The 21,110-nt window shown below is 41.7% G+C and overlaps 1 protein-coding gene across 1 annotated transcript in view; it reads right to left on the reverse strand.

The window, feature by feature from the left end:
• The window catches only part of GALNT2 (polypeptide N-acetylgalactosaminyltransferase 2), a 99,512-nt gene extending 79,238 nt beyond the window's left edge, over positions 1 to 20,274 (reverse strand). The window contains exon 1 of the mRNA XM_054162246.1: positions 20,091 to 20,274. Within this exon, the coding sequence (XP_054018221.1) occupies positions 20,091 to 20,213 (123 nt within the window). The 5' untranslated portion in view covers positions 20,214 to 20,274. The remainder of the gene's footprint in view (positions 1 to 20,090) is intronic.
• Between the last annotated feature and the right edge of the window lie 836 nt (positions 20,275 to 21,110).

Consider the following 21,110-nt stretch of genomic DNA (forward strand, 5'->3'; position numbering starts at 1 on the left):
TGGGATCCTGGGAAGAAGGGAAAGGTGGGGAAAAGTGGCTTTAGTTTTTATTACAAATTTCTCACTATCCTACCCTATTATTAATTGGCAATAAAATAATTTCCTTGTGTGTTTTGTCACTGACAGTAATTGCTGAATGATCTATAACACAAGCTGTCCAGTCAAAGAAGGGAAGTGATAGAGCAGCTTGATAGGCACCTTGTGGCCAGCCAAGGTTAACACACCACACTAAGCACATCTGAATTAAGAGTTGTGGTCACTTGCTTGACTTGAAAGTAATAGCCCTCAAACATCCTTGTTGCTTCCGGAACTGCCTTTGTACCATGCATTGTTAAGTATTTTTTCTACAACACTCCTACGCAAATGCTGCCATTAATCATGGACTAGAGTTGGACTACAGTTGTGTCTTCCTGGCAGTGTAAGCCACATCCCAAAATCCACCTTAATGTGGTGGAGAAGAGCAAAACCCACTCACCTCAGAAAGCCAAGGCTGACAGTACTCAGTCATTCATAAGCAGGAAGAGCAGGTCTCATCTCCATTGCAACACAGCCCCAGTGGTTCTATTCCCAAGGTGTAGCTGTCTGCTACAGCAGTTCTGTGGGCTTGCACTGCTGTAGTCACAGATTCGCCCCTTAGTCCTTCTGTCAGCAAAATCTCACAGCCAAACTTGCAAGCGATAGCAATTATTCTGACTTATTTCCATCTACAACAGCCTCTCTCAATGGCACTCACTAGGACATTTGCAGGTATGAGGAAGAGGGAGTTCACAGTCTATCTGTATTCCAGCACAGACACGAGAAAGGAAAATTGTCACATTGTTAGAGGAAGGATTTTCACAGCAAGTAGGAACTAAGAAAACAGCAGAATGCTTTTTCTAGGCTATGCTTAGTGCTGTACAATGCAGCAAAATCAAAGAAGAAAGGGCATTTGTATGTCTGGCTGGGAGGCTTTCCTCTTCACTACTTGCCTTTTTAGATTCAATGCAAAAGAGCTTCCAACATAATAAAAGAATCAGAGGACTGTTCATACTCTTGCTCTTTGGAGTCTAACCACACAGACTAAAACATGAGATTCAAGATGCTACTGATCACAATGCATAACCTCAAAGAGGAGAGGAAATGGAAAACTAAATTGCTCAAGAAGAAAGCCTAAAAGTACAATGACTTTCTTCTTGAAATACCTAAATATCTTAAAGCAGCAGTTGACAGATTCAGTCCTTGAATTTTGAAGTTTACTACTTGGATTTAAAATAACAGAAATACTGTTTTGCTAATAAAAATATCTGCAACCCTGCAGCCTCTCCATCCCCCAAAGAAGAGAACTTCATAGAGGCTTGTGAAAGACACACTGAGAAAACTTATCTAGAGTCTAACACCAGAATTCCCTTTGAATTCAGCAGCACCCCTCTTCAGACTCTTTTCTCTCCTTATGATCTGCCTCCTCCACAGGAAAAGCCACAGAGATTTATGGCTAAAAATGTGTCCAAAAAAATCATAAATCTATCCCAAATAAGAGAGGAAGGAGGTATGAGGAAATACTAGGGGCTGGATGTGGGCATTCATGAAGCTTCATTCAGACATATCCTATACTTAAAACCAGCTGTTCCTACCTTCTGAAAGGACAACACTGAGTAAAGAGAAATATAGCAAAAGCTCTCGGCCTCATAGCAATTGTGAGCAGTTAATCAGCTCTTCCAAGCACATCCTCAAAAACTATCAAAAATGTTCATTTATTGAATGCATGAACACCAATACTGTGTTCAATAACAGAATTCCACTCCCCTCAGTACATCCATTTCCTAGGAAATTAAATGCTGAAATAAGGCAAGAAAAATCTGCTGTTTGGGTTTGTTGGGGGGTTTTGTTGTTGCTTTTGTTTTGGGGTGTTTTTTTTTCCCCATTTTTTTAATATAAAACTACCATGAAAGTTCAGGCACAATTAGAAAGATTTTGTTTTGAAAACATTTTCTTCCTGAATGACTGCTTTTGGAATCTGTGGTAGCTTGACAGTCACTGGCTTGTTTCCCAAAACTTCAAGATCAGGACTATTCCATCAGCAGTCTGAAATTACCAGATGCACCTTCTGCAGAAGTGGACAGCTACTGAACTATACAACTAGTAATTACAGTGAAGGGGGGCTCTAAACAAAAGAATTATGCTGGTTCATTTGCTTTCTGCACAAATGGAGGCCTCTTATTCACCTATTTAACAGACAGGGGCCCACATGGTACTTTGTAAGACTTGTTTTCTGATCAGAAAACAAGCTACTTGAGAATATGGCAATAGGAAAGAAAGACTGCCTGAAAGATCTGACTTTTCCACTGGAAACCCACAGCAGACTGACAAAAATCTTTAAGAGCAGTCACATGGTTAAAGGAAACAATGGCAGGCAAGAATTCTATGCATTGCTGTTCAAACAGAAAAAGTCGCTGAAAGGATTGGTTATCCTGGGTTCACCGAAAGGAAGTACAACAAAGGTATAGTCAAAGACATTAGAACGGTATTAAAAGCCAGAAGCCACTCTCAACTACTACCAAGTAATATTTCGACTTCTAATCTGGCTGTTTAGATTCAGATGTACAGCTTCAGCATCAGAGGCCAAATTTGAGGGGGGCGGGTCTGAATTTCTACCTATACATCTGTGTTGATAATCTGCACCAATGGAACATATTTCTCTGCAGTTCACATACTGTACTTCTCATCAGTAGTTGCTATGGACAAAGCTCAGATGTGAAAAGTGGAAGTGTTTTGCATCCCTCTCAGTAAATACAAACTCCTGGGTTTGAAAACCGGTTTAAGTGAAGCAACTGAAAATGTCACAAAGGCAAGGGAAGCTTCAAGGAAAAATACTGCAATACCGGATTATATCTGTTTTGTGGAATGAATATATTAGAATGAGAAGAACAGAGATGTTTGATTTTGTATGCAACTATATAATAAAGAAATAGCTACATCACCACTCTTCAAAAACAAATTCCCAAGCCTTTGGAGTCATGCCATGCCACACAGATACTTCAAGACTGCCACTGGAGCAGATTTCTGTGCAAGAAGAAAGCCCACAACGACAACAAATTCCAATTTGGCAGAAACTGATTTTCAAAATATCCTTGTGAAGCCACCTGAAGTTAATCTTCAAAATCTTCACTATGAATTCATACCTTATCTTGGTTTGAAACATTAACTTGCCCAATGTAGTAAACCCATCCACCTTTCCACCCCTCAAGATGCACACATTCACACTGAAGAACTGCTCTTTTTCATAAGATCGTTATACTCCTCAGGCTCTGGTTACCATCAGCACAGCACTTTGTCACACTTTCCCTCCAGCAGGAAAACAGCCTTGTTATTTTCCTTTGTTTCTTAACTTTCCTCTTTAACACTAATTTGAGGATTCTCTAGGCAAGAGGGGGAAATTATTATTTTTTTGAGACGTTTTACATATTGCCTCTCCAGAAAGCACTAGTATGCACTGGTGGTCAAACACCTCACTCAACAGCCAAAACCTCCATTTTCTTTTGAGTCAGTGCCTACATGTACAGCTGGCATCAGAAAAAGCACTACTGTAAAATACAAATTCAGTATAATCCTAATGGTAGCCAAGTTCTTTAAAAACTGGAAGAACAAAATAGCATAACTTAGTAGGAAAACAGTATTTGTGCAGAGAGGAGCTGCATGGCTACTTATCTGCAGCAGTCGAGCAGCAGCTGGAAGAGAGAAAGCAGAAAGATCAGAGGAACAACACACCATTACCAGATGCAAAGAAAGCCTCTCAGCACAGAAGGAGAACTCAGCGATTGTTAACAAACCAAATCAAAGCTCCCTCCTCAGGCAGAGCTGACTGTGCACCTTGGTATAAGAATAAGCTAACCCTCTGAATACAGAACTGATTTTTTTTTTTTCAGTTTCATCTTGAAAATTGACATTCATTTTAATTTGTAAGTTTGACTGCCTCTCTACTACTTTCATACAATTCAAAGAAACCCTACTAAATTTTACTTCGGTTTCAAGCACTGGCTACACACCAAGATTTTTGTATCATGACAATTATATGCAGAAGATGCTTTCTAGGGTCTGTAGAAGAAAAAAAACTTTGTTATAAAGAACAACTGCTTACTCAAGGACTTACAGGAGCTACTTGCTGTCCCAAAAGTTATCACTTTCTGTAAGTCTCAAGGAAGAGACTAGTTGTGTATATGAAAACTTTGTTCTTATTAGTTAACACTACACAAAGAAAGGAAGAGGGGAGAAAAGGACTGGCAAATTTTAAATTCAGTATAGTTACACATTAATCATGATCATATGGTCATAGTATCATGCCATGAGACAGTTGAGTAACAGTGCATTCCTTTCTATAGATAAAAATGAAGCACAAATTACCTGTACACATGGTTTTTACTCTACTTCATCAGTCCTTTATACGAGAAAGTTATTACAATGTCCTTATCTTTCTAACATTTCAATGTTTGTCTGGTTTGGAAAAGTTCAACTGCAGAGATCTTGGAAATACAGTGTTGGACTTCAGCCTTACGTAAAAAAACCTGAAGGCTCTCACATCCCTATTGCTTCTGACAGTAAATGGTAATGCCTAAAGGGGAATCAGATACATTTGCCATCCTCAAAAAGAAACAAGGTCCAACATATTTAAGAAATCTTAAAGACTGTAAAAAGTAGAGTGGCAAAAATATCACAAGCAGTTTAAATGAGCTTTTATTTAGAAGACATACTTTCCACTTGCACTCAATGCAGACAGTTTATAAAGTAAAACAGTTTGCTTATATCAAATGGTAAAAGTATTTGGAAAAATGATGCTTGTTATTTCTTGTTGCAGTAGTAGAAATCCCCATACCAATTTCTTTTACAGCAATACAAGACAGGTTTTGTTTTAAGTAACAAAGGTCGACAGAGAGGAATGCTGAACATGCACCACGCTCAGGATTAGTGAATCTCCAAGAAGGCAGCTGCAAAACAAAACCTTTGCAAATGAGTGCTGTCTGAATATGTAGCATCTCTCAATGCCTACCATTGAAGTAGAGTTTGGAAACCACACTGTAAAATAGCAATCAAATTAAAATTTGTGGATAGGCAACCACAGGAAATTAAACAAAATTGAACAAAATCAGTTGGAAATTTCACATCCCTTTCATAACGGCAGAGCGGCTCCCAAAACACCTTCTGAGCAAGTTTGAAAAAAGCTGAAGTTGTGCAATATAAAGATACAATATTGACATTACTAGCACCAGTGTCACTTACTAGCAGGAGGGATGACCCAAGAAGAACAGAAGACTGAAAAACAAGTTCAATGCCAATTGTTTTGCACCATAGGGATGTGGTAAGAGTCAAGGGCATCCCACACTTACCAGAACCTAATTCGTTATCTGCCAAAAGAATTCCCAGACATGAAAAAGCCAATTCATTTTAGGTCTTAGACATGTATTCTATCTTTAAACATAACCTAAAGCCAGTATTTCACTGGCTGGAGCTAGAGTGATGGTTACAGAGTAAACTGACTCTTCCCTCAGCAGATTTTCAGTACCATAGTTTAGTCACAGTTCAAGCTCTAACTTTGCTTGCAGGTTCTCCCACCCAAGTGACTCTTTCCAGCTCTTTTTGAAGTGTGGTTTGAGGTTGAGATTTTTATATATTGCCCTCACTTGAAAGAAACATACCCACCAACTGTACAATCCAAATTACCTGGCAGTCTAGGATCAAGCACCACAACTCTGTCATATTTTTTATTTTGGTACATCCCTGCATCTCAGACTTCGCTTCTCAATATACACACCATGCTTTATATCTACCAAAAAAGGACACTGTAGTATCACGAAGGATGTGGTTTCCATTTCTAGAAGGCTCCTTATCTGCTAATGCAAATCTGAAGGCAGCTGGCAGTCTACAAAAAGATCCAATTGGCATCATTAAAATCCAAACATGACTGAAAAGGAATCAGTTGAATCACCAAGGACTAAATGGTCAAGTAGAGGGATACGACAGCTCAAACTATAAACATGAAGAGAACAATTTTCCATTCATATTTGCTCTTAATGGGAAATAATTGGTTTTGTCTACAAGTAAACTGGATAAACAGGTATAGTGAACAGCTCAATCTTAAAACTGCAGTGTTATTCCTAGCAGAGACCGCTTAATTGTTTTGTAAACCTCAAAGCTAAGTGAATTTATCAAGATAAAAGTACACGTTGCTGTCATTAGTTCAAATGAATACCAAACAACAACAAAAAAATCATCTCCAGCATCCTGTAAGATTTCATTCAGTTCAACTGTACTTAATTTTCATGGGGAAACCAGGCAATATAGGCAGCATTTTACATTAATGGTAAGATTAGTAAGCAACACATTTGTGTTCTCAGGATCTGTGATGATTGAGAGAGAAAGGAAGTAAAAGACTATGCTGCTTTAGCATACCTTTCTTTGCTTTTTGACCTATAGCTTATTTTTACATTGCTTCTTCCTTTTCTTGCACAGGATGCTTTGTAAGTGGCTGATGAAAATTACATACAACAGATATTTTGCCTTTTAAAACAAAGTAGGAGCCTACATCACTGTTTTTCCCTTTTCTTTTGCAGAATACAACTAAACTATGTGTTGGTGTGCGCCAGATACTATTAAAATTGTCAGATTCCTGCAGCCCTTGTTCTTCCACAGAAACACTGTGTTTGGGCATAAAATGGAAACAGCCAGTCCCTAGTTTAAGTTACTTACTGAAACAGAAACATTAAGCTCTTTTTCATATTCTACCAGTATGCAATTATTTAAAGCTTAAATATTGGATCATACAAGTCCTAGTTAATAAAAATAATCAAGTGATGATCTAACTTTCTCTTTAGAAGCTGCTGGTTAGATAGCAGATTTCCCAAGAAGTATTCACCATATATTCTCAGTTCTGTGGCAGGAATATTGTCAAGTTAGCATCAGTGGCTTTTAGCTCTTGCAGGGAAAAGAACATTCAATTTATTTACACAGTGTATTTTTTTTCAGCTAAGATACAAAGAGTGCAGCCACTAAAGATTCAAATACAAACCCAGGAGCACAGCACAGAGACTGGGCAAATAGAACTAATACAACTACCGCTGTACACACAATTCTTTAAGGAGTAAGAGGACCATGTATGTTACATACCACTCCTGTTATAGGAGTGTACATAAGAACTAGAATTGTTCTTCCAGAAAGAACAGGCAGAATCACATTAACAGTTGAAAAATTTGCATGGTGCTATGTGTGAGATAGATTATACTAGGAAAAGTAAACATAGAAACTGTGATTACTAATATCATGGTAGGGACTAATTACTCCCACTATAAAATGCTAAAAGCCATCTGCAATTTTACTAGACATGAGCCAGTAATTACCATTTTCTTCAACAGCAAACAAGAACACTCTTGGATAAAGTATTTATGGGATTCAAGTTCATGTGGACAAATTAAGACCACAAGTTTTGGCATGCTAGACCTCAAAGGAATAGCGGAAATACTGTGCTATCCAGCCATTCAAACAGTACAAACAGGACAATCCCCATCTTAACAGTAGTTCTATCCATGATAACAGCACTGCATTAACTGCCAAGCACTGCTGTTTACTGGCAAAGCTGGCAAAGTCTTGCTTTCCTGGCAAAATCCAGGATTCAAACAAAGAAGAACAGAATCATCTGCTTGAGCATTGAACTATGGGCAAAAAATAGCATTCAAGCATGTGATAACCACCGTAACTTCTAAAAGCAGAAGGGAACCCAGTACTAGCATTTCCTATCATTTCACTGACTCTTTTTCCACTGTTTATATAATGCCAAATGGCCATTCAAATACAGAGGGGAAAAAATACTACAAAACAGGCTTAAACTGATGAACCTGAAAAAGGCACAAGAAAGCAAATGTGCTGTAATTCCAGCTGCTACAGCCTACTGCCAGTAAGAGCATGAAAACAGTCTAAATAAAAACATGATGCAGTTACCAGAAGAATAGTTATACTGACATGCTTCCCAAAAAACTCTCCCATCGAGGACCCTTCCTCCTTGAATAGAATAGAATAAACCAGGTTGGAAGAGACCTTCGAGATCATCGTGTCCAACCTATCATCCAACACTACCCAATCGACTAAACCATGCAACCAAGCATCCTGTCAAGCCTCGCCCTGAACACCCCCAGCGACGGCGACCCCACCACCTCCTCAGGCAGCCCATTCCAGTGGGCAATCACTCTCTGTGTAAAACTTCCTCCTAACCTCCAGCCTAAACCTCCCCTGACGCAGCCTGAGACTGTGCCCTCTTGTTCTGGTACTGGTTGCCTGGGAGAAGAGACCAACCTCCGCCTCACTACAACCCCCTGAACTGACAAAAAAGCCAGATAAATAAATTCAGAGACAGAAAACTGCTATCTGCAAATGAGGGAGCTGATCATGAAAAGACAGGAAAAGGAACAAGAAAACCTTTTTAATTATTCTGATAAAGTGCTTATGTGAAAGCACCTTTTCTATCACCTCCCTCCAGGAAAAAGAGCACATTAATCTACAGAAGGTGAAAGCAGACAAATTTCTTCAACTCACTTGCTGCACTCATGCAAAGCTCACACTTCTAGGCAAAATGAAGAAAGTCAGATTTGTTCAAATATTGTACAAGAAACAGCAGCCAAATATCAGGATCTACAAAAAGGCCACTGTCCTTAGTTCAAAAAAAAAAAAGACAACACAAAAACCCCCCAACTAAAACAACCCACACAGACATTTTGCCAAAACCAGTTTTACCTCTACCTTCACTTCTACAATGAAATAGAATCTCTGACTACAAAACTGCCTTACCTAGAATAAATGTTAGAAAAGAAAAAATAACCAAACACACACCCCCAAAACCAAACCAAACCACCACCACCACACCCAAAAAAACACCCCAAAACAAAAACCCACCAACAATAAACCACCAGGTACCATGATGCTTTGGCAAAGTATTATGATGGTACAAGAAGAAAGCAACCCCAGTCATACAGCTAAGGGGAATTAGGGATAAACTCAAAATAAGACAGCATATAACCATCAAGCAGAAAAGTATTAATAGCCAAGCAAACTTCAGACACTTATTAGCTGGTTTTCATACATAAACAAGTGCTCAGAATCTTGAAGAATTGACATAACTACATCATTTCTATGGATTATTTTAACAGAAATTACCATCTTAAGTAGAGTGTTTCTCCTTAAGTTCCACTAGTGACTAGACCTTTTTAAAAAAGGGTAACATCTTGGAAGCCTTATGTACATACCCCCCAATAACACCCAACATCTTGTTTTCATCACAGCTGGTGTACTAAACCCAGTTTTTCCTCGCACAGTCTTAGAAGTCTTCACAAGACTTTACCAAATCACTCGTGCAGCTGCTCCTTAAAAACAAATAAATCTTCAAAGCAATTTTACAATTGAAAAGCAATCAGTTCCGGCATTGTAAGGTATTCAAAGGAGGTAACATACAAAGTACTCCTTTACCCCGAGACATCAAACATCTCTGAAGTGCCTATTCCTTTTTTCCTAAATACACTTTTGGGAACACCAAAAAAAATTATTACAGCATACATAACATTAATCAAATAGAAGAATTTTCTTGCATACTTATTCAGATCTGTCATTGGAAATTTCTTCCTCAGCAGCTGGGACAACATCATGAGATGACCACCATAATCAGAGTAAATATGAACCAGTGCTATGATATTTCCAAATTGTTGCTTGCCTCTGAGCTGTGTCTGCTCTTGAAAACAAAGATTATAATATCACAATTCTAAGCAGAACTGAACATTCCTGAATTAGGAGGCTTCAAACCTGGTCAACACGAACCACACTAAGATTAGATACTAAACGTGATCCACTGCATAGCTTAAGTACCGTATCAGATCCAGACCTACATTCTAGTAAGCTTAGCAGCGTGAGGTCCCATCACACTTCAACGCTGAAGACTATAATGCTTGATCTACCTTTTCCATACAATGTGTAACTTGAAACTTTATAATTTCTTAAAATCTATTCAGTTACTGAGGTCAGATCTATAAAAGCAAATCACCTAATATAGTTTGTTGAGATACACGCACATAAAACAGTTTGGTTTTGAGTGAAAGACCACATCAAGAGAGAACCACATTAGAATTTCTACCATAGAACTACAGATGACTTTTACAAACAGGTATTTAAATCCTAGTAGGAAAATGACCCTTAAGTTCATGGTGTAGGAAAAAAACTTAACACCATTCAATCTTTTGCACAGTAGAACCAGAACTCTAGGCAGCACTGCAATGCAAACAACCAAAAGTGTCCTGAACAAGTGGTGGTGGTATCTTATCACCATTTTCCAGTCCTGTCTCACAGTATTTAAAACAGCCAAGTTCATAAAGACAAGAAACCCATAACTGCTTCGGCACATCATTAAAGACAGGCATAATCCCAGCCAAATTTGAAACATTTGCAACCATTAAGGAATAATACTGACCAAAAAAAGTCACTTTCCCAGATCATACACGTGTATAAATCCAAGTTTTGCCTAACTTTCTGGCTCTTGTGATTGCAAGCATGGATGGGAGAGAATATTAAATGATTGCAGACTGATTTTACAGTCTTTATTTTCTGTTGTTCCCAGGACATAAGAAATGTTTTTCCTGGAACACCACTGTGATTTGCAATAGTTATCTCAGTAGGTAACTGAAACGGATTTTTAAACAAATAGGTTAAAGTGAATATCGAGATCAAGCTCTTGCTGATTTTTGCTGGAGAATATTCAGAATAACTGAACAATTGCACCTTAATGAGGTATACTGCATTCTTAGCACAAGTCTGACTGTCACTGCAGACAAGCCCTTCAAATTTTTTTTTGTCTTCTCTGACTGGTATGGTTTGTCCTAATGCATTTCTAAGTCTTGGGATACCTCAGGGGTGGTATCAACAATCTTCCACTCAGTTCTATCTTCCCACTAAGAACCTACCAAGTTAAACAACTTTGGCACTTATGTTTCTACAGAGAGATTTGAAAACAAACAAACAAAGTTTCCTCAAAAAATGCTTAGGCACAATTTTTTTTGTTTTGGGTGATGGATGGTCAAATATGCTAACCAGGAAGACAGGCGCACTCCCCTGTGCGGACATGCCCACAGCCATAACAAGAACTTACTACACTACCTGGACAACATACACAAACCTACCTTTCCAACACACTCCAGCAGATATATACTGTAATTCACATGCCTCCACATTTTTAGTAGATCTGCCTGCCACAGTATATATAGACTAATGTTTTTATTGACAATTCTTAAACCAACAGGTCAGCTGGTATAAATTTATTGTAGTCAGTGAAACTCAATTCAACTGCGCTGATTACTTCCAAGGTGGCTAAACATTTGGAACTTCATATAAGGAAAGAACATTTTCTTCTCATCGAGTCAACTGGGGGTGAAAAAAAGAAAGTGCTGATAGTGATTTGCACAAGCTCCATTGGAAGGGTATCAAATGAACAAGTTACTTTCTTTTCTAAGAAGAAAGACAGCTTTAACATGCAAGTTGATACACACCAAGGGGCAGGAATGTGGGGGAACAAAACACCCCAAACAAACACAATAAAAAAAGGCCTGCCTGGAACTTTAAAACACAGTATATTCCAACAGGGAATGTATCAGTCACAGTTTATAGAAAGAAAACTGATACTGATTTTTTTTTTTCCTGCTTTCTTGTTCATTCATGACTGGCACAGGACAGAGTATAGGAGTGCTTCATTCAGAGTAAAATTATTTGGCAAATGACCACTTAAAGAACAACAAGTAAGGATCTACTCTTTATGCATCAGCAAAATACAGGCTTCATGAAAGAATTCATTTACCCAATAATGGAAGAAAAAAAATCCACCACACATCCAAATATCTTAACTTCCACTTCCAAGGAAGGGTCTACCACATGAAACTTTCTGTGGAAGAACTTCACAGACCTAGAGAGAACATGAGATGGTTCCATTTCAAGTGTTGTCTGGAGTATCTTATGCTCTGCCTTTAAATCTCCAAATACACTAACTGAACATTTTCATGTGGATATTTAGCCTCCCCCCCCAAACTATCTTCCCTCTGCAGTTCATCCCTTGTTTCTTTGAATGCTTAAAAGGAAAATAGGAACTGAAGACAAGTACCTACTAATTTCAAAACATAGTATCATAGTATCAGTCAGGGTTGGAAGGGACCACAAGGATCATATAGTTCCCACCCCCCTGCCATGGGCAGGGACACCCCACACTAGATCAAGCTGGCCAGAGCCTCATCCAGCCTGGGCTTAAACACCTCCAGGGACGGGGCCTCAACCACCTCTCTGGACAACCCATTCCAGGGATTCACCATTCTCATGGTGAAGAACTTCCTCCTCACATCCAGCCCGAATCTCCCCACCTCCAGCTTCATTCCATTCCCCCTAGTCCTATCACTACCTGATATCCTGAGAAGTCCCTCCCCAGCCTTCTTGTAGGCCCCCTTCAGATACTGGAAGGCCACAATTAGGTCACTTCAGAGCCTATTCTTGTCCAGACTGAACAGCCCCAACTCCTTCAGTCTGTCCTCATAGGAGAGGTGCTCCAGCCCCCTGATCATCCTCGTGGCCCTTCTGTGGACACCTTCCAGCACATCCATACATAGAATAAACCAGGTTGGAAGAGACCTTCAAGATCATCACGTCCAACCCATCAACCAATCCAACACCACCCAAACAACTAACCCATGGCACCAAGCACCCCATCAAGTCTTCTCCTGAAAACCTCCAGTGATGGCGACTCCACCACCTCCCCAGGCAGCCCATTCCAATGTGCAATCACTCTCTCTGTATAGAACTTTTTCCTAACATCTAGCCTGAACCTCCCCTGGCGCAGCCTGAGACTGTGTCGTCATCCCTCTTGTAATAGGGGCTCCAGAACCGGACGCAGTACTCCAGGTGGGGTCTCACCAGAGCCGAGTAGAGGGGGGAGAATCACCTTCCTTGACCTGCTGGCCACACTTCTCTTGATGCAGCCCAGGGATCTGATTGGCTTTCCGGGCTGCAAGTGCATACTGAGAGCTCATGTTGAGCTTCTTGTCCACAAGCACCCCCAAGTCTCTCTCCTCTGGGCTGCTTTCCAGCCAGTCACTGCCCAGCCTGTATTTGTGCCTGGGATTGCCTTGACCCAGATGCAGGACCCTGCACTAGGTCTTGTTGAACCTCATGAGGTTGGCTTGTGCCCACCTCTCCAGCCTGTCATACTGTATGAAAGAGTGTACCCAGGTTTTAAAATTCATACAGCTTAAGATAACACCACTTTGCATTACATGATGGCAATAAAACAACCTACTTAGCATTTTCTTCTGTGACACCCACACTGATACTCCATTTCCACACTATACATACAGTGATGCATTTGGGCAATGACATTCAGCCACATATTCATTACCAAAAGAAAAAAAAAAAAAAAGGCAAATGTCTCTGTGCTTCCTGCAGATTCATTATTAGCATTCAAATGTATTGCCAGCACATGGCATTGCCCACGTATTAGCAATGCACAGCTTCTCCACTAAGTCCTATCAAAATGACATTTAGTAAAAAATTATCAGGGAATTTTTGTACAAAAAAATTGTTTGTACAACACCTGGCTGTACACTGATTTGTGCCACTATAGCTGCCAAGAGTAGGGTACTGAAGAAAATACTTCAGTCAACCAAATCAGCTTAAATAAAAATTTAAAATTTGCTTTGACTTCATGCAGCAGCAGCACCTGAGCTTCACAGGACCAACAGGGTCCTAAAGTTTTAAGTAAAATCTATTTGAAAGGAAAAGAACTGCACATTGAATTATTGCTAAATTATGTGTAGTTATCAAAAAGCCAACAAACCCCATTTTCTAGGTTGCCTGCTGGAATGCTTTTCAAACAATTTCTTAACAAGCAACAAGGGCTACTGTCTTGCATGCCCAGTACCAAGATAAAGGTCTCTCTTCTATTCAGTAGCAGAGTATCATTGTGAGTGGCATTGTGAGAGACAATATCACATCTCTCCTCCGATCAACAATCTTCTTAACAAAGCAGTTATACACAAGCACTCAGATACCACATAGCATCGTAAACCAGTGAGAAAAGGACCACAGGAACAGGCAATCAGGAGAGGAAAAATAATCAGAATTTCTAAAGGGGAAAAAAGTTAAAGAAAAAAAAAATAATTAGCATGTAATTTCAAAGACCAAGATTGAAGTTTTCTAACACACATTTAAACGGTTTACAAAAACACGTGACCGAATTGCCACAACTCTAACAATGTAAGATGAAGGAAAAAAATACATCTATGACAAATTTCAGAGATTCCCTTTTACATTCTGGGGAGAGAACAGCTTTATTATTGAAGAGCCTGGGCTTTTCTTTCCCATTTGTTACAGAATCATGCAGAAGAAAGGCGTCTATTAGCAGAAGCTGTTAGCGGTTATGCAAAGGAACGTCCTTTCCTATCTCCTTGCACTTTCTAGGAAGTGAATGCTACAGAAGGACATGTGGTAATCCGACTGGTTTTAACCTTTAACATCTTCACTTGTCTAAAGACCAAGATCAGAAATCACATCCAATGTCACATCATATAAGGGACTGAAGTCACATTTTAAAATGATGTGGCAAACTCAACTTAGTATTTAGCAATCAGAACAGTTCAAACCTTCATCAGATGAAACAACGATATTGGGGGAGTTATTTTTAACCTCCTTCCAAAAAAGAAGCTCTACTACACTTTGAGAGAAACAGTCAAAATTAGACTCTGCAGCTTCAGTCTCACTTCAATGCACTTAAAGTTAAAACATATTTCCTTTTTCCTCCGGCTCAAACCTTCAAAGCAAACTTAGATACACTATATACCTAGTGGATGTAGCACTCTTGTGTGTGTCATTGTGTATAGCAGCAAAAAGAGCCTCATTTAACCATAACTGATGTAGTTCAGGGGTTAAAAAAAAATAAAAAGGAGAAAAAAGAAAGGTTTGCACATGCTGAAGAGAGTCATTCTAAAGTTCTACTCTTGTAGATCAGTATCTTACAAGACCTTGCTTCTTTTTTCCCCTGTTTTCCCCAATGTGAATGAGTCACTTTTAATCAGCCACACACTCAAGGCAAAGCATCACTTTTTACCTTTGGATACATTTCATCTCAGCTAGCTCCATAGCACACTCCCTATCAGAAGCCTGCTCCAAAACAAAACAAAACTTCAACAATACAACAACACAACAAAATCAGAATATGGGAAGGAAAAATAGCACTCTATACACAGTAATAACCTGTTCTACAGGATAAGTCTGCCTCCTTGTGGCTCAACTATCTGTAAATTAGACATCTCTAATTTGTTCCATTAAAGCCATTAAATTTAAAAAAAGCCAAAAGAGCAACAAGCTTCTAGCTCAAGGTGGTATGGTTTTGCTGGAGTTTAGCTTTTTGTTTGCTTTTCAGGTGTTTGAGGGGGTTCTGTGGGGAAAGGGGCAGTTGATGGAAAAACACAGACACGTCTACGATTTTCTCTCAGCCTAGAGAAGACTCCTGGGGGGTGGTGGAAGAGGAACCTTACAGCTGCCTTCCAGTACTGGAAGGGATCCTACAGGAATGCTGGAGAGGGATATTTCATAAGGGTGTCTAGTGATAGGATAAAGGGGAATGGTTTTAAGCTGAAGGAGAATAGGTTTAGACTGGATCTTAGGAAGAAGTTCTTCATTATGAGGGTGGCGAGACTCTGGCATAGGTTGCCCAAGGAGGCTATGAATGCCTCCTCCCTGGGGGTGTTCAAGGCCAGACTAGACAAGGCTTTGAGCAGCCCAGTCCAGTTGAAAGGTATCCCTATCCATGGCAGGGAGGCTGGAGTAATGACCGCTAATGCCCCTTCCAACCCAAGCCGTTGTAGGATTCAGTTTTAAGAAGCACTGACAGAAGTCACCCATTTCTCATTACTGCAAGACTGCTTTTAGCCTCATCCTCTAGATAGCAAAGACAGAGTGGGAAAGGACAGAGGTCCAACTTCAAAGCAACTGATGTTCTTTACACGGCAATAAAAGCAAAAGCTTGCCAGCACTCTGGCACGTAAATCCGTAAGGCTCCAAACCTTAGTTCAGCCGTGGCTTAACCTAGCAGGTCTCTCTTGATGACTTAGCTTTCAGTGGTAAAGCCCCTCTCTGCCCTACAGGTCGTCTTCAGGGTAACACCTAGGAAGATTTCACACTTGGCAGCAGCAAAGCCTTTGGTGCCTTCAAATTTCTCTGCCCCACCTGAATGGCTCAATTGCATGGGGCTATTTTCTTGAAGTCTAGAAAAGTAAATTCTTCAGAAAACAGCCAGGGGTTTTGTCTGTTGGGTTTTTGTTTCCTGTCCAGTCATTCTGTTGTGCAATGTACAAATTCAAATCCACACCACTCTTAAGAGATCACATCATCAGGATGATTTTGGCTTAGGAGGGTATGAGTAGCTTTCTTAACAGCTTGTAAAAGCTGCTCCATTTTGTGCAAGTCTGAAACGCGGAGCACAAACCACTTTTGCAATGGGTTAGGGAAGTTTCAGTCACCACTCCAAACACTTTTTAATATAAAGCACAATAAATGAACACAAAAGTAGTCCACATTTTTTTTCAGTCACAACTGTTGGGCTTGCAACTTGCTTTCTTCTGTGTCACAGTCTCGCTTTCAAGAGCTATTTCTCTAACCTTTAAACAAGTGAATCAAACTCACTCTTTCCAATCTACAAGCCAGTAATCCAGCAGCAAAAGGAGTCAGCCGAACTCATGCCACTCTTAAGTTTATAGTCATTTTACTTAGAGATTAAATGGAGTGGAGAAGAAGTAGTAAAACAGAGATGACATTTCTGCCCCCTCCAAGCACATCTTGAATGGAAGGTTTCAACTCTTGCCTTTTCTTTTCAAAAAGGAAAAGGTTGTCGCATCCTAAATTCCAGACCTCAAAGGCAAGATTTATTCCTTCTACAGTTTTTATGCCAAGGCCCAGAATGACAAACATTTTAAATGTGCAAAGAATACTTTGTGTGCCCCCCAAATGGGGGTCTAAACAGATGACAGCACTGCACACAGGGCTGTGGATTCCACCACTTTTGCAAGGAGCCAACAACTTGGGCAAGGCTGTTCCACACAAGCAGACAGAACCATCAGAAAGGTTGTAAATGAAGAATCAAAATAAGCAGAAGCTTACATTAACTCTGGCACTACTGTAACAAGAAAGGAAAGAAAAAAAAAGGTAACCAAAAAAAAACCAACCAAACAACCCAAACCAAAACCAACATAAAACCTGCCTTTCACTCAGGTGCAATCGTGCTGGCAAAATGCAAACACCTTCAACTCTGCTGAAGAGAAAGGGAATTGGTGGTGCTCCCCACAGCACCGACTGGCTGCCATACCAAACAAGTTAAATGTATCTGGTCTGTGTATCGAAGGGGGAAAAAAGTCATTCTTATGGGAAAAAGCATTCTGTTTGTATAACCAGATCTGTAATTACCATGCAAATTACTTACACAAATGAAGAACTATCCCCTCCTGGCTTTTGTAATTTTATAGACTGAACATGGCAGGGACTTCAATTTATTAAAAGTTACGTTCTTCTGTAAGCAACAGGTTCCATTATACTGAAAAAGTAGGCAAGTAATGAGGACTATATGAAGTCATACACACCAAGAAATTTACTACAGCAGGGTTTCTGCTCCTAAGTTTAAGACAGTTTGTGGTTCTGCTTTGTATCAGGATCCTACACTAAGTTAATAAGCCTTTTATTGAGATTCAAAAGCTATTACATTACACACATCTTCCTCTACTTACATTTGCTAACCAATGCTTAGGCCTAGGATTAAATTTTACACTTCACTGAGAGAAAATAGAATCCTAAATCACCAATCCACACATAATTGTTAATTTCCCCATGTGTTTCTTGTGTTCACAGTACCTACCTTCCTCCTTACCATAGCCTTAAACTTTTACATTTGTAAACCTAGCACTGAACTTCAGATCAGGCCTATGAACCATCTCATCTTCTTTTAAATTATCTCTCCTAAACTCTCCATATTACCCAGACCAGTAAGGATACAGCAAACAATACTATCAAAGCAAGTATCACATTCTTAGATCTCTTAAAACCATAATATAAATGCCTACTAATACCAATAAAGATTAGGTACCAGAGGCAGAAAGACTGGTTTCTTTTCTATTTTATTCTCACCTGGTCTTCTAGGTGACCTTGGGCAAATCATTATCCCCACACTGCAATTTCCCCAGTGGTAAAAATGAGTTGAATAGAGATGTAAATCTGTCTGGAAACTCCAAATGAAACACACCATAAGAGTTAAAAATGTATTTCCCTATCTGGAAATGTACTTGCCTTAATAGATTTTCTTTATCCCATTATACATCAGTAGTGAAAGATTGCTTTTACTTTCTAAATACACTCTGGTGATTCTCCAAGAAAGGCTTTAGGCTACTGCCTTACTTTTTATCACATGCTTGATCTATTTCTGTTACTGTATCTACTTTGAAGGACCAAGAGCTTGTATTTAGCAATACACACTGTAATATATTATGTAAAAGTTGCTGTTGAACACATTCCTAAGCTAGAAGGAAAAAAATAAAATGAGACACACCAGAACTAAAAGCCAATTATCAAAGAGCAGAAAGCTCATTCTCCAGACCCTTGCTCATGTAAGTAATCTTGTAATCATGCAAGCATTTGCTTCCACGACTTGCCAGGGAAACCAGTCATCAGCAGATTTTCACCAGGAATACATTCACTGATTGACTGAACTGCATCAAAGCGACATAAAACGATTCCTCTTGTAGTACACTGCTAGAGTTAAACACTACTTCTCATTTAACAGGAGACTGCCGTTTATTATAGAAGGACTAATAAAACAAATAAATAAATAACTGCAGTGCACTTCACTCACTTGCCCTCTTCACACTTCTGAGTTTGTTTGTATTGGGTTTTCTTTAAAACGATGAATTACGAGATGCATTTTCACCTTTCCTATTCCAGAATTTACAGATTAAATGACAGGTTTTAAAAGCTCATGGATTTGCAACTCTTTGGAAGAAAAATGCCCATAAAAAAAAAAAAAAAAAGAGGCACTCACTCATAATTAATTTTTCTAAACAGAGTTAGTGGATAAAATTGGCACTTCCCACATCATGCCACAAAAGCCTATTTTGACTGACAGAAACATGAACCATGACGTACTTAACATCCAGCTTTCTCCCAGTCAGTGAATTACTACTAAGTTGACGGACAGAATAATGAAAAATTACTCGTGTACTGTCAGTAGATAATTGCTTAAGTATCAGTAACCGAGCCATTAAAAATAAACAAACAAACAAAAAACCGCAAATCCACAAGACCTTCTCCACCACTGGCATGAAACGTGACAAATCTGGCTATATTGCAAAACTGATGAGAAAACGGTATCTTCTCAGGGGTAGTGCTAAGGAGAAACGAAATCACAGTGCATGCTGGAGGGAAAAGAGAGGGGGAAACGCATTTGCGGCTCGGATCCTCGCGTATTCTCTAGGTGGGAAAACGAGCCCAAACGACCCCCGTGCGACTGGTGAAGGAAGGAGGAATGAAGGAAGGAAGGAAAGGGCAAACGTTATATGCCGAGAGAGGAGTGAAGCGAAGCCGCGGCAGGGTCCCCCCGCCCCGGAGTGCAGCCCTGGCCCCCTCCCGCCTCCCGCCCCACTCTCCCCTCCCACACCAACTTCCCCTGGCCCAGGACGTGGCCGGCTGTAGTTGGATAGTAGGAGACGTGACGACGCTGAAACAGGTCTGAAGTCCACGAAGAAGCCATCTGCCTGCGGAAAACGAGCTAGAAAAGGGCGGGCAGGAGGCAGGATGGATGGGCTAGGGGGAAGGTGAAGCCCAGGGGAGTTTCACCAAGCCTGAAGCGAGAAGCCCCCCACACCCCGTGGGAGGGAGGAAAAAGCCCCATCGCCCCTGCCCCCGCCCTGAGGATCCGGCAGCGCCGTCCCTAACCCGGCCTGAGCCGCCCCGCCGCCGAGGAAGAGAGCGGGCGCACCTTCACCAACCACCCCGTGCAAGGCTCCGACATGGGCTCTCACCTTCCTCCCGCTGCTGCCGCCGCCGCCAGCCAGCGCGGCGCTGCCGCCCGAATACATGTAATAGGCGATGCCCAGCACCCAGAGGAAGGCGAAGCAGAGCAGCAGCCGAGATCTACGCCGCATCCTCCCTCCCGCGCCGCTGCCAGGCCACCAGGAAACGGCCAGCAGCAGCCACCGCCTCCACTCCTGCCGCCGCCGCGCAGGGTCAGGGGGCAGAGGGCGAACGCCCGCCCCCTGACCAATCCCGCTCCGTCCAGCCCCGCGGGGGGCGGGGCGGGGCGGGGCGGGCCTACCGGCGTCGCCATGGTTGCAGCACGCCGGGCCGCCATCCGCGCCACCGCCCCCTTCCTCCTGGACCGGGGGCTCCGCGGCCCCGCGGCGGCCGGGCGCGGGCCAGCACGACCCGACGCCGCCCACTCACCCTGCAGCCGGGCCCCCAGCCCCGCCCTACAGTGGCCGCCGGGCTTCCCAGCGGTGGCCCGAGAGGTGCGTGCTGTCGCCGATCCGTGAGCATGGAGCTGCGCGCCGGATCTCGATCGCTCCCCTACCCTGAGGCGGCGGGGTCGCCCTCCTGGCTGCGCCCTCCGCGGCTGCACTGTCTCCGGGCGGGAGAGGAGAGCAGTCAGCCTGTGCCCGGAGCGGCGGCCGGTGGGTGCGGCGCCGCGACGTGTACTCGGAGTCACTTCATTCTAGGAGCCGCCTGACAGGCGCGGTGAGCTCCGAGCCCCAGCCCGCCACCTCCCGACTCCCGCCGCCCTGAAGCCGAAAGCGGGGAAGTGTCTGTGGCCGAGCTCCCTTGGAGGGGTTTGCGGGCTCCCTGTAGAGCTGGGGCACGGGGAGCGCCGGGCCTCTGACAGGAGCGCTGTTTGCAGCCCGTGGGGTTTGCTGGTGGCACCCTCGCACAGTGCAGTTTCCCAGCGCCACAGTACAGTACCGATACAGTGTTGATCAACTCCTTTGGGTTGTCGAGCTTTCACCATATTGGCCGATTAGGTGGAGACTCCCAGGTCCATAGAAACG

This window comes from Dryobates pubescens, chromosome 6 (genome assembly GCF_014839835.1).
Source record: "Dryobates pubescens isolate bDryPub1 chromosome 6, bDryPub1.pri, whole genome shotgun sequence".
Lineage (NCBI taxonomy): Eukaryota > Metazoa > Chordata > Aves > Piciformes > Picidae > Dryobates > Dryobates pubescens.